This window comes from Camelus dromedarius, chromosome 11, assembly GCF_036321535.1.
Source record: "Camelus dromedarius isolate mCamDro1 chromosome 11, mCamDro1.pat, whole genome shotgun sequence".
NCBI lineage: Eukaryota > Metazoa > Chordata > Mammalia > Artiodactyla > Camelidae > Camelus > Camelus dromedarius.
The window spans coordinates 43,403,232-43,416,234 of record NC_087446.1 but is presented as its reverse complement, the minus strand read 5'-3'; the positions used below and the strand labels follow the sequence as shown (position 1 = coordinate 43,416,234).

Here is a 13,003-nt window from a genome sequence, read left to right as displayed (position 1 = left end):
GGATCTCCAGACCTAGGGGTCCTCTGGAAATTTAGTTCTCATGACTAAAGTACACTCACCAGGGCTGACCTTTTAAACCTCAAAACCTGAGACGTGAGAAAAGAGAATAAAGAGTTCATATCTGTTGGGCAGAATTACATTTAAACTACCTCAACTAAGTGGGGATCTCCCACTCTCCGCCCTCTTCCATTCCTCTCTAGCACTCTCTCTCCTCCAGAGAGACAGTTCAACAGCATCTTCTCAATCCTTATCTGGCTTTAAATAACTCACATTCAGGAAGTTCTTCTTTACATTTAACCCAAATCCCTTCTGCTACAGTTAAAACCCATTTCGTCAATGGAGATTTGGAACAGCTGGTTCCCATTCTCTTTATGGCAACTCCTCTTAAAGATTCATAGGCTTATAAAGGACGTCCATACCAACTTCACCCAAGGCATACAGCTTCCTTTGCTTAAGTGTTTTCCAAAAATATTTTACTATACAGTTATCAATAACCAACTGCCTAGTTTGTGGAGGGCTTACCCACTGAGCAAATTCTTACCGCTGAAGAAAGACAATAGCCCCTATCCAATTACTCAAGGGATTGCCTGCATTAATAAATACCTATGCTTTTGTGAAGACAGTATTAGTTTGAAGTTTGGGACAGAACAAAGACTAAACCTAGAGCAGAATGTTTATGTCTGAGTAGGGAAGCATGTAGGAATGACCAATCTTTGGCCAAATGCCTACAGCTCTGCTCAAAAATATCACCTCTTTGTGTGAGCAAGATGAGGCATTTTAGAACTTTGACAAATAGCACCCAATGTTGGTCTCCCACTGAAATTTGTAATTCTATCTTCCCCCATTACATATCTCAAACTGTTTCTTCTCTAAAGCATTAAAAGGGGGAAAAAAAAACCTGGAGCAATACAAAAGATCTTCAGCTGACTTTAGGAGCAAACAACATATGTTCCTGAACATCTGTGCTTTTCCCAAGCTATTTTTTTCCACTATTGTCAAGAGAAAAGAAGTTTAGTGGAATGTTTCTCCACAGAGGCACAAGTCTACAATACTCCTTGTTGATTACATATAAAAGACACAAAATATTAGTTTATTAAAAGCAGCTTCAACAATTGCTGTACAAAGCAGTTCTCTGATGGAACAGATTTATGAAGTAACAGCTGAAAGGTATGCAGATCACAAGATACATGACAAATGTACTTTATTACACGGATCAGAAATACCATATGTACTAGCAGTTACTGTACAGTGATCCACAACACCCAACCAAGACTATTTAAAAGGTTTTGCTGATATTGAAAACTATAAAGACACTATGCGAGAGAAAGTGTTTCATAAGATAGCATAATGCCAAGGCAAGTCATCGCTTTAGGAAATTAAATACACTCTGCATATTATAAACTTAATGTGTTATAAAACTATGCCATTCTTTAAATTAAAATGCGAAGGACTTTACCCATTCATTGTTTAAAGCAGATGTTTATAACATTTTTCCATACTTCCAAGTGGAACTTCACAGAATGAATGCCAGACTTAACAATATTAACAAATATAAGATTTCAGATCTTGTTATTTCCACCAGAAAGATACTTAAGTCTGCAATCACGGGGTGCCAAAAGACTATAAGGGCAAAATAAGCACAATACGTTTCAACATGCCAACTTCCTGCAAGGCACTTCTTAGCTGGAAAGGATTTCTGCCTGAAATTCCAAGTGTTACGTTCCAACCAAGTGGCCATCTAGCCTTAGCTTGAGAGGACAGTCCTCCCAAGGCTGTTTGTTTCATCTCCCAGCTTCTTGGTTAAAAGGGTCTTCCTTAGACTGAATCAATAGTACCTGTGTCTGAAGCTTCCCATCAGAGGCAATCATCCTACACTACACTAGTGGCCTCGCTCACTACTTAATACTTGCATAGCTTTGTGCGAGTTTACTTACCTCTTCAAAGCTGTTGCCTCCCCTGAAAATAGAGATAAGAGTATTGATCCCACAGTATTGTTTTAAGGATTAAATGAAATAATACAGGAAAAGCATTTAACTCAGTAAGCATTCTCTAAATGTTGGCTGTTATTTCTACTATTTTTAGGAAATGAGTCTTGACATCACATCCTTTTTTTCTCCTGCTCTAAAATAGGTGGAGATTCTTGGCATTCAACTATGTAAAATTAGGGGTTTTCGTCAGCAGGACAAACTTGGTCCAGGCCCACCTGGGACAGGGCCCTAGGAACAGGAGAGTGGCCTTTAACCTGGCATGAGTATTAACAGTTTCCTACTCCCCCTCAACACTTCCTTGTTAAAGTGGTATGTGTCTGCTGCAGTGGCTGGCAAATACAGGGAAAAAGCATTATATTTTGTGCCTAGCATGAATCTTAATCACTCTGCCACGTGGCATCAGAAGTTAGTCATTTAGCTAGTAAGCTTAGTCAACAACCCACCATCTGCATCTCAATTATAGTATTCATAAATTTGGAAATTTAAATCGAGTCATCTATAGCAAAATTAGCAAACTCCTAAAAATCATATCCCAGATACACTAGTCCAAATTTTGAAAATATTCGTATTTCCTCATAAGCAAATGTATTCTGCTGCATATTTATTCTAGGCAGCATGTCAACCAGTCGGGGGAGAAAATGTATCTACAATGTGACATTAGAAAAAAAAAGATGTGGTCAAAACTACTTGATTCTACCTTTAGAGCTTCAACTGCAGTTCACACTTCTTCTCCAATTAGTAGCTTGGGCACTGCTGACTGTGGGCTGAAGCTTTAGGATGGATGGGGTCAGCCCATTCGAAGGGGTGCTACCTAAGGAATTCCAGTCTGGTTTGGGCCCAGAGATTTGAGAAGGGGCCTATAAACTGAAACCTACTCTTTATCTGATCCTGAGTCCACAAAATGGACTGAACCAAAAATAGGTATTTACCCTAAAACTACCATTTTCTCTTAGCAAGAGTTTGCAGATCCTTGAGAGGCAGAGTGGCATTACAAGGGTATAGGCTCTGAAGCTTGACTGTATGAATTTGAATCCCACTTCTCCTGGTTTTAGTTATACGGCCCATGTGCCTCAGTTTCCCCTTGTGTAAACAAAGATATTAGTACCAAACTCAGGATTGCTGGGAGGATTAAATGAGTTAACACTTCAATTAAAGAGTTTAGGATTAAATAATTTAGACCAAGGCCTGATATGCAAAGCAACCGATAAATGAAAGCATTTTGATTATCCTTAGATATTTTAATTTTAAATTTAATTTCTTAAAAACAAAAATGTCATATTCAGTTCCCGATATGCCCATTCCATCTAATTCTAAAAAATAATTTGGTGTTTAGCTTGAGCTCCATCTGGTGGCTTTACAGAATTCTCGGGAAAACATCCCTCAGATAAAAAGATGACAAATTTTACACAGGCAAGCTAATCATTTAAGAGATTAAAGGGCTATGCTACACTTCCTAATTTACAATCTTTAGGAAAAAAAGCAACAAAGTGATCATATGCTGCACTCATTTTGGAACGCTAGTCTAAATTTCCCACCAAAATTTTGAGCAAAATTTGGAGATGGGAAGAATCCTGCTGGCCATGCAGGTCAGGAATTCAGTGACCTTAGAGACCTCAATCACAATCTATCCATGACAGTTTCTCTTTAATAGCCACCCTGCCAGAGGCCATAGGACACTTGAGAACATGTCTCTCAAATACATTTTTGACAGTGGTATTTTGATTTTTGACCCTGTTAACTTTTAAGTTAAATCCTGACTGTATAAACTTCATGACTAGACAAAACGTAAGTGAACTTCCTAACACTACCGACAAGCCTTGGATGGAAGCTCAAAGCTACTACCGTTGGAGTCAAATCAGAGGTTATCAGCCTCAGAAAACATATCCCTGGCATTGACCTCTGACCTCAACTTAAAGAAAATCCAGCAAAGACATACCTGACAACGCTGCCAAATTTTAAATAAGCACCAAGTGTATAAAATCACTGAGGTAGATAATTCCTATGATGGAAAAAAAAAAGTAAATAATTTAGCTGTTATGTTTAGCCTAATATTGTCATGGCTTACTTGGATAATGTTGGCAACTTTTTATTTCATTAATAAACATTTACGTTTTTGCCTTTTCCTCACAAATTCTATTTGTTGTTCAGAACTATACCAAAGGGCAAAAAAAGGCCATGAACTCTTCTGAACTTTTCAACTCACACCTTGTTAGCTTCCTTAAGTATTTAAAAATAACCCACTTTTTGGTGAACTAACCGAGCAAACTGAGAAAAGTCTATTATATAAAATGATTCTAAGATTTTACTGGCATTAAAATTCAGATTCAAATCTCCTAAAAGATTTGAGCCGTGTCCTACTTATCTCTATATTGTGTCCTGGTCTAGCAATGTGCCCAATACAAAATTTGTGTCCTGATGACTAAGTGATCTTATTCTAACAAGTCTCACTTTTAACTTGGTTTTCCTCTGAAGCTAACAGCCTCTTCTGGGTAGATACTCATGAGAGGGCAGACACTTCATCTTATTCCCTGGGTCCCTAGCACCTGGAAAAGTCCCCAGCACACAACAGGCACTCAATAAATACCTGTTGTTCTAGTGAACACATAATGATGCTTAATATGATTACAGTGAAATTTTAGAAAGAATGCTAAGTTTAAATTGCTTACCTAAAAGTAAACTTAAATAAGCATGAAATTAGTAAACTGTAGCAAGACAGATTTAACAAAAATCATTTCATTATACTAGCATTTCCAACAGTATATCCTACTCTTCAGAATACTAATTTCAAGGGGTCAAGGTTAAAAAGGTCTCTTTATTGCTAGATCTCAGTAAAACTATATACATATACCTGGTTTTATTACATTTTGCACATACTTTTTTTTTTTAATAAACTGAAGGTCTGTGGCAACCCTGTGTCAGTCTATCAGCACCATTTTTCTAACAGCATTATTTTTTAAGGTATGTATATTGTTGTTTTACATATAATGCCATTGCACACTTAATAGACTGCAGTATAATATGAACATAATTTTTATATCCACTGGGAAACCAAAAAACTCATGCGACCCGTTTTACTGCAGTGGTCTGGAACCAAACCTGCACTATCTCTGATGTATGCCTGTACTAATACTAAGCTGGTATTTTTTTTGAATCTTCAACTATGTAGCATTTCACAAATTGATGGGGCCATGGATTTCTTCACCATGCATCCAGAAAAGCTAATTCTGAGAACCATACTCTGAGAAGTGTTGCATTATTTTAGGCTGCAAATATAAAAACTGAAGAACATAAAACTAGTTTGCAGGATGTTCTATACTCCTAAAAAGATGGAGCATACTAATTTGTACATGTTAACATTTTACCTAAAAACTTTGAATCTTCCAAAAATTAACTGAAGAATCTGGTCTTCTCTAATACTAGGAAACCTTAAGGATATATGAAAGAAGAGATCTTCAGGATTTAGACAGACTCTCTTTTACTCTGAATTATATAAAATCAAAACTCCAAACAAGTACTGCTTACATATCATTTGAAAATATGTCAGTGGATCATGTAACAGTTTATTTTAAATCTGAGTTAGCTCAAATTTGTCAGTATATCATGTTTTATCTTTACTAAGACCGAACAATTACAACCACACTAATACCTGAGAGAATTCTGATGTCTGACGATCCCTGAATATTGGACGGCATTCAATTAAACTATCAGTATAGCTCTCATTCATCAAAAAAAAAAATTTTATTCAGGTTACTGAAACAAATTTTGAGGAGTTGCATTGAGTTTGAATTGAAGAAAAAGACCAAGCTAAAAAAATGGAAACCAAGTTTTCATTTGGTGGAAGCTGAAATCAAGGTATACATCCAAATTAAAGATCAGCCCCATGTGGGGTTTTCCAAGTTTTGCAGAGTCTACCAGGCCAAACCCTTCGCTGCCTTCATGGCTTTTGCTTTGCTCTTCCCCTTCTTTTTCTCTCGAGTTGCTTTCAGCCTTTTTCTTTGCCTCTGGTTCATCCATATAGGGTACTGTCCATGCTGGTCTAGAAGAGTCTTTTTGTTTCTCTTAATATCAGTCTCCATTTTCATGTCATCTAAATAAAAAAGGGAAAAACTATTGCTACTCACAAATGAAGAAACAACCCCATGAAAAAGCGTATTAATGCAACAGGACATCAGATTTAAAAGTGGCATGAAATTGCAAATGCAAAAAAAAAATCTATTTGTGTAATGTTGTTTGACTAACATTCGAAAAACTCCTTACAGCACATTCAGTGCAATCACATACATGCTGCCATGTGTTCCTACAACATGAAAGACCTAAAAAGTATCTATGAGGAACTAGAGACATCATCTATTTAGTCACTAAGAAACTTTCTAAAGAATGTTGTTATGATTGATTGTCCTCTGGAAGAGTCGAAGTTAAACTGGAAACATTTAGGAGACATGGGTTTGAATTACCACATTAGGGATAACTGTGTGGACCTGAACACATGAGAGTTAATAAAGCACTTCTCAGGTTAGGTGCTTTTTTGGGCTAAATGAAACAGCTGTGCCAATGAGAAGCACACCCGCACTTCTAATAGACAGGCCTTAGACTTAAACTATTAGGATAATGACTGGCCACTTTCAATGAAGTATACTTGGAAGAGCCACAGTAGTAAGCAACAAGCTTCTGATGACAGAGAAGACCTAGATATATCCTGGCGCCGATACACTTTTTTTATCCAGGTAACACCCAGAGATCCAGCCCTACTAACAGAAGACTCAGCAGGAAGCTCAGAGCGGTCATGCTGCGGTCCATTATCGTGGACATGTCCAGAACACCCCTCTCTGGGAACTTACCAGCGTATACAGGTCTCCCATGATCTCTGCTGCCTGACATTATATTAATTCATTTACCTGGTTTTCTTTCTGTCTCTTTCAATATGATGTAAATCCCACGAGGATGGAGGCCATTTCTGTTACTCATCACTGTTGCCTCAATACCTAGACTAGTCCCTGGTATACATTAGCCATTCAATAACTGGTCTTGAATGATTATTTTAGGTGCTGTTCTAGGTTCTGGGGATACAGTTGCCCAAATAAACTGCTTGCTCTCATGGAGTTCTCAATGTTCTCTTGAGCAGAGAATAACAAAGCAAACTTCAGCCTGTGGTCAGAGGCTTTTTAAAGAAAAGTATCAAAACCAGACTAAGTAGGACTAGGAACGCTGTGATAAGCAATGTGTTGGTTTAAGCAGAGGAATGACATCACTGATGTGTTGATTTAAGCATGGGAATGACACAACTGATTTATATTCTGAAAAGATTATACTGGGTGATATGTCAAAAATAAATCAGAAATGAGCAAGAGCTGAAGAGAGAAGTAAAATGACTACTACTGTGGCTCAGGCAAGAGTTAATGGTCACCAAAGTGAAAGCACGAAAGCAGGAGAAAAATGGGTAGATTCCTGATGTATTTTTGGAGATACTCAAGAAGACATGCTAGCGGTTTACAGGCAGGGGGATAAAGGAATGAGGAATCAAGGATAATGACTATTACACACATTACACAGCCTTCAACTTTACACTATGATTAAAACAGAGGTACCTAGAATCTGTCAAAATCAAATACAAGGAAACTGATCTTATCAGGACAATATAAGGGCAAAGGACTCTCAAAATAAAATCTGGATCTTACAAAGGGTAAAATAAAGAAAGATCTCCTTCTATCCTGCCTAGTTCCTGACTGCAGTGTAGCCTTCCAATGAGACAGTGTCTAGGTTTGCCTCCTCCTGCAGTACTATTTTCTGAGACACTTAGGCTACTGTATAAGCACCAAAGGCTCACTCTTGATAATCCAAAACATGCCTATTCACATGAACAGGCTTTGAAACGGCATAGGCACAGAATCTCTAGTAGCATCTCCAAAGAATTATGCGGGTATGACAGGAGGTTTGTAGAGAAGCATGTGTAAGAGAGAATGGAAGGCAGTCAAAAAGGAGGAAAGAGTCAAAAAGGAAGTTGACATACATATATTTTTTAAATGAAACACATGAACTCACCTGTTTCTTCTTTCACCAAACACTGCGTTTTCTCTTGACAATGTTTAGGTTCCACCACAGTTACTATCTCTTGAACGTCTTTCATTAAAACATCACTATCTACTTTAAGAATACTTTTAAGTCTGCTGAGCTCCTTTGGGGCATTCTTTTTTCTCTTTTCAGCACGCATCTTTCTTTTCCACTTACTCCGTAAACTTTTAGCCATATTTTACCTAGAAAGTTAACAAAAATACACATTCAAAAGCAACTTTATTATCCAAAAAAAAAAAAAAAAGGTGGGGGGGGAGAATCCTTGGAAAACCACATCAAGAGGTTTCTCTACAGAACATGAACAAATGAAGTAAACTCTTCACTCTGTTCATGATTTATGACGGCATAATGTGCTAATTATGTGAGGATCAACATGGCATACACAACCACTCAGTAACAATTAAGAACACCAAACCAAACTCCCTGTGGCCACTGACACACTGTAAGTCAAGCCAATTCTGAAAGCTCCTATAGTTTCCATACAAGATGAAGAAATTTAATTTCCTCCCAAATGCAAAGAGCACCATAACCTTACACTGATGCAACAACTTAAAATTACAATGTTTTATAAATCTTTTAACTGAACCTTGATTTCCCCTAAGCCTACAGGAGACCCCACCCACCTCAATCTTCTTCATTATCCACCCCCTCAAGTCAATCTAGCTATTTTAAACTTGTCTATTCCCACCCTTGCTTTCTCTCTCCCCTTTAGTCCCAGCCCTAAGTCCTCCACAAGGTGGTCAGTGTGAGCTTTTAAAAACGTAACTGGGTGGGGGGGGGGGGGCGGTTAAGACTATAGTTCAGTGGTAGAGTGCCTGCTTAGCAGGCATGAGGCCCTGGGTTCAATGCCCAGTACTTCCATTAAAAATAAACAAATAAACCTAATTACCTCCCCTCAAAAAATAATTTAAAAAAAAAAACACCTTAAAGAGCATATCACTGTCTTTCTTGGAATTAATGACTTTCCACCTCATATATTCAGACTCTACAAGGTTATTTGTGACCTGGCCCCTGCCTCCTTAAACTCTTGTCTTAGCTCCATTCCATCTGAAAAACGTCCAATCAATGACAACCTAGCGACAGTGTGAGGATGTGATGAGTGGTGGGAAGGAATTATAGGGATTATAAAGAGTTTAGAGGGAAACTTTTGGGAGTGATTTATAACATCTTGACTGTGCTGATGGATTTACGTCTGTGTGATACACACACATACATAATCTCAAAACATTTTACACGCGGTTTATTGTGTTAAATATACATCAATAAAGCAGTTAAACAAACCATTATTTAGGGGGAAATTATTTAGGACATTATTTTAGGGGGAAAACAAAGAAAAACAAAAACGTCCAAACAACGTCCCCTTCAGTACTTTTATATTCGCTGTTTCTATGTCTGGGAACTGCTCCTTCCCTTCATTACGTCAGAAAGGGCTTCTCTGACCCCTGTAAACTCCCCTCCTTTTACTCTCTGCCATATCACCTTTTTCTCCCCTTTTTAATACGTGTTACAATCTGAAATTATTTAGTTTATTTTCTGTCATCCCCCGGGGACTGTGCGCGCCAAAAAGGCAGGGGCTAAATAGGTCTTATTCACCACTGGTTTCCCCCAATGAGTAGCGCTTTGCACATCGTAAAGTTTAAACAAACACTTGCTCAACGAGAGACATTTTTTGGACGCCAGCAACCGCAAACTAACTCTGTTCCCCTGGGCACAACAACCTAAGCCCTACGAGGGTAAGCGAGAAAAAGGCCGCGGTACCCAACCTTGAGGGCCGAAGTCACCTGAGCGAGGCTGACCGACCAAGGACTCCACTTCCCATACAGCACGGGGAAGCCCGAAGGCCGCCACCAAGACCACGGGATACCCTGGCCCTTGAGGAGGCCTGCGTCTCTGCGCCGGGCTCAAGCTCCCCCAGAGAGGAACGAGGCTGAAGACGAGACTACCCTAGGGCGGCAAAATAGAGTCCCGTGTCCCAAGCCACACCCGACTTGAGCCAGGAGGTACAGAACTCACCAGACAGCGGGTTCGGGAACTCAGACGCCGCAAGCCACTCACGCCGCGAGCAACCTCCTCACTTCCGCCTTCCTGAAGCGACAGGCTCCACTGCCCCCGCCCCCTGGGCAGCGCGCTGCACGCCGGGAGCCAAAATGCCCGGATCTCCTCGAGAGGCGGGGTCATCTGAAGCCCTGCGCTGACGCACTTCCTGCCTTCGGTGAGAGGGCGGACCTAGAAGCTTGGCCCCTCCCACATAGGTTCGGAAGTCGGACTTGCAGAATGCGGAAGAGAACCTGGGTGGAGCGTCCGCTAGGCCTACTTCCCGATTGTGGGCGGGGTAGTCCCCCGACCGACCCGAGGAGTGGTCATGGCCGGGCGACCCTGTCTGGCCGGTAGGGAGCTCAGAGCCGACCTTTACATTTCAAGTAAAGTCCGGCCTTACAGTTCCTACGATATTCGTCACCCGACGTGTTCTCCTAGAAGCTGAATTAAGATTATTTACAACCATGATATTTTCCCATACTGGGTGATGGTCTCACGGTTGTATACATATGTCAAAACTTGTCAAACTGTATCTAAATATGTGCAATTCGTTTTATGTCAGTTATACCTCAAAGCTGTTAACCAAAAACAAAAAACCCCGTCCCAAAGACAGGTTCGTACTAATGTAGTTCAACCAGTGTTTACCTGGCTAATCATTTAATATACACCAGACACAATGCTAAGCCTAGGACTCTTAGATGACCGTCAGATTGATCACAAATAACACCAGTTCTTTTGATAATTATTTTACATGTGCTCCTAACAGCACGGGGTTTGGAAGCAGACAAGTCTGTGGTATTTATGATTCGAATACTTCTTGTGAGTGATATAATCTAATACTAGGTAGGGGATATAAGAGCTTAAGGAATGGTTGCTCTTATCATTTTTACATAATAATTTCAAACATGCATAGGACTATCTGTAAGCACTATTTTCTAGAAATACGTAACATATACCAAAAAACAGGAAATAAATTGTCTTTAATCATGGTCAAGAAAACTCATCTTATTACTAGTAAGAGAAGTTCTTCCAGAGACAATTTGTGGGTATCTTTTTTCTTCACATTTGTGTCCTTGAAGAAATCGTGCATCATATGGAAATTACTAAACTCAGAATACAGCAAGTTTTTTTTTTAAAGAGGCTGAAAAAAAGCTCATAACGTGGTATATTTTTTAAAAAGCATGCATGAAAAACCTGCTTTCTTTAAATTGGAGATTAAGTTCCTATAGAGCAAACGAATTTCTATTTTACACATTAACCATATATTAGATTTTAGCTAACCTCTCCCAAAAATCATGTTCACATTACATTTTAAATTAAAGAAAGCTCACTTTCAGATAGTCCAAACTGACTGCATCTTACTTAAAACACTAGGCCAAAACTTTTGAGTAGACACCTGGCACAAGAAAAGAGAAAAAAATTTATTATGAAAATGTCATAGAGTTAAATATATGCCATAATTCTGCATTACTAAGGCTTTAAAAGGCTGAATCCTAGATTGCACAGAGAAAAAACCTTTCTAACTTACATTGCTCACCAGTTTGTATAAAAGCAGTTCTAACAGAATAGTTAAATGACCTTGGTATATTTAAAAATCCTTAATTCATTCCTTCATTCATACATTTGAGTATGTATTCTGTGAGAGGTACTATGCTAGGTATACAAAAATGTTGGGAACTAACCTACTGTCTTCAAGAAACTTTAACCCTTCAAACCAAGGACAAAGCTTAAGCATCAAACTGGACATTGCTTCAGCTCCATCACAGAGCTAGAAGCCTATAGGACTGGAGGCACAGTGGGTAGCACTGAATACCTGACAGGAAGCAGAATGGTTCCCCATCACAAAACTATGCACCAGCTACCAGCGTCAGCTAATGGGGCCTCTGCAGCCAGGCCTCACCTAGGGAACTCCCTATCTGAATAATCACTTTGTAACCTGCAGGAAGACACCTGAGATTCAAATGGTGACTCCATGTTGCCCAGACACTAGGTGATGGGGACTTAAAAACAAAGATTTACAAAGATGAATAAGCAAAAAGAACCTAACTTCCCAGCTATTCCAAAAATGCCTGCAGTTGGCTGATAATACCACTAATCCCCAGAAGTGGAACAAGTGGATAAAAGCCAGGTGTGAGGTCTGCAGAAAAGAATTGAAGGCAGGTAGTCACTTCTTTCCCCAAATTACATCCAATAAAAACAGTTCTCAGATACTGCTCTTTCCATTTTCCTCCTCCCTCCCTGGCTATACTGTGTACGTTGCACATGGAATTGCCTGTTACTCTACCTAGTCTTGCTAATTCCACTTTTTAAAATATTTGTGGACTCCACATATTTTCACATTTACCTGATGCAAAAAAATTGAGGTTGCTCGGGCCCTTTTACCCAGCAATCCTGCTTCCAGGTATATTCCCTACGCAGGCAAATTCTCATATCTGTGCACCCTGGGACACACACAAGGACGTACGTGGCAGTACTGATTGTGATAGTAAAAAAGGAGCGACCATATAAAATTCATTGTAAGAAGAATGTATGAATAACTATGGTTGATTTACAAAATATAATACTCTGTACCAGTAGTTTTCAAATATCTTGGTCTTGTGATCTCTTTACACTCTTACAGTATTTGTCATATCAGAAGTAAGTTTTTAAAGTTTGCCTGTCATTTAAAAAAGATTAATTACATGTCATATATGATTTTTATTAAAGAAACTGTATTTCCCAAACCAAACAAAATTTTGCTGGAAAAAGAAATGGCACTGCTTTACATTTTTTAAATGTCAAATCTGCATTTGCTTATTTAATATCTTTAGTCACAATTTGGACTGACAACAGTAACATTAATTAATAACAACATCTGACATTAACAAAGCACTTATTTTATATGATGTATCCATCTCATTTAATCCTTG

At 38.9% G+C, this 13,003-nt stretch overlaps 1 protein-coding gene across 1 annotated transcript; it reads right to left on the bottom strand.

Moving 5' to 3' along the window:
* Nucleotides 1–5,707: 5,707 nt before the first annotated feature.
* Nucleotides 5,708–10,194, bottom strand: LLPH (LLP homolog, long-term synaptic facilitation factor). Its single transcript, XM_010994207.3, has 3 exons — nucleotides 10,071–10,194; nucleotides 8,028–8,239; nucleotides 5,708–6,075 (listed from the first exon to the last, which is right to left on the bottom strand). The coding sequence occupies exons 2-3, from the start codon at nucleotides 8,230–8,232 to the stop codon at nucleotides 5,897–5,899; spliced, it is 384 nt and encodes a 127-aa protein (XP_010992509.1). The 5' UTR covers nucleotides 8,233–8,239; nucleotides 10,071–10,194; the 3' UTR covers nucleotides 5,708–5,896.
* Between the last annotated feature and the right edge of the window lie 2,809 nt (nucleotides 10,195–13,003).

Coding starts and splice junctions, on each gene's coding strand:
- LLPH (XM_010994207.3), bottom strand. CDS start 8,232: ATGGCTAAAAGTTTACGGAGTAAGTGGAAAAGAAAGATGCGTGCTGAA. Junction 6,076..8,027: donor TTTGGTGAAAGAAGAAACAG/GTGAGTTCATGT, acceptor TTTTTTATTTAG/ATGACATGAAAATGGAGACT.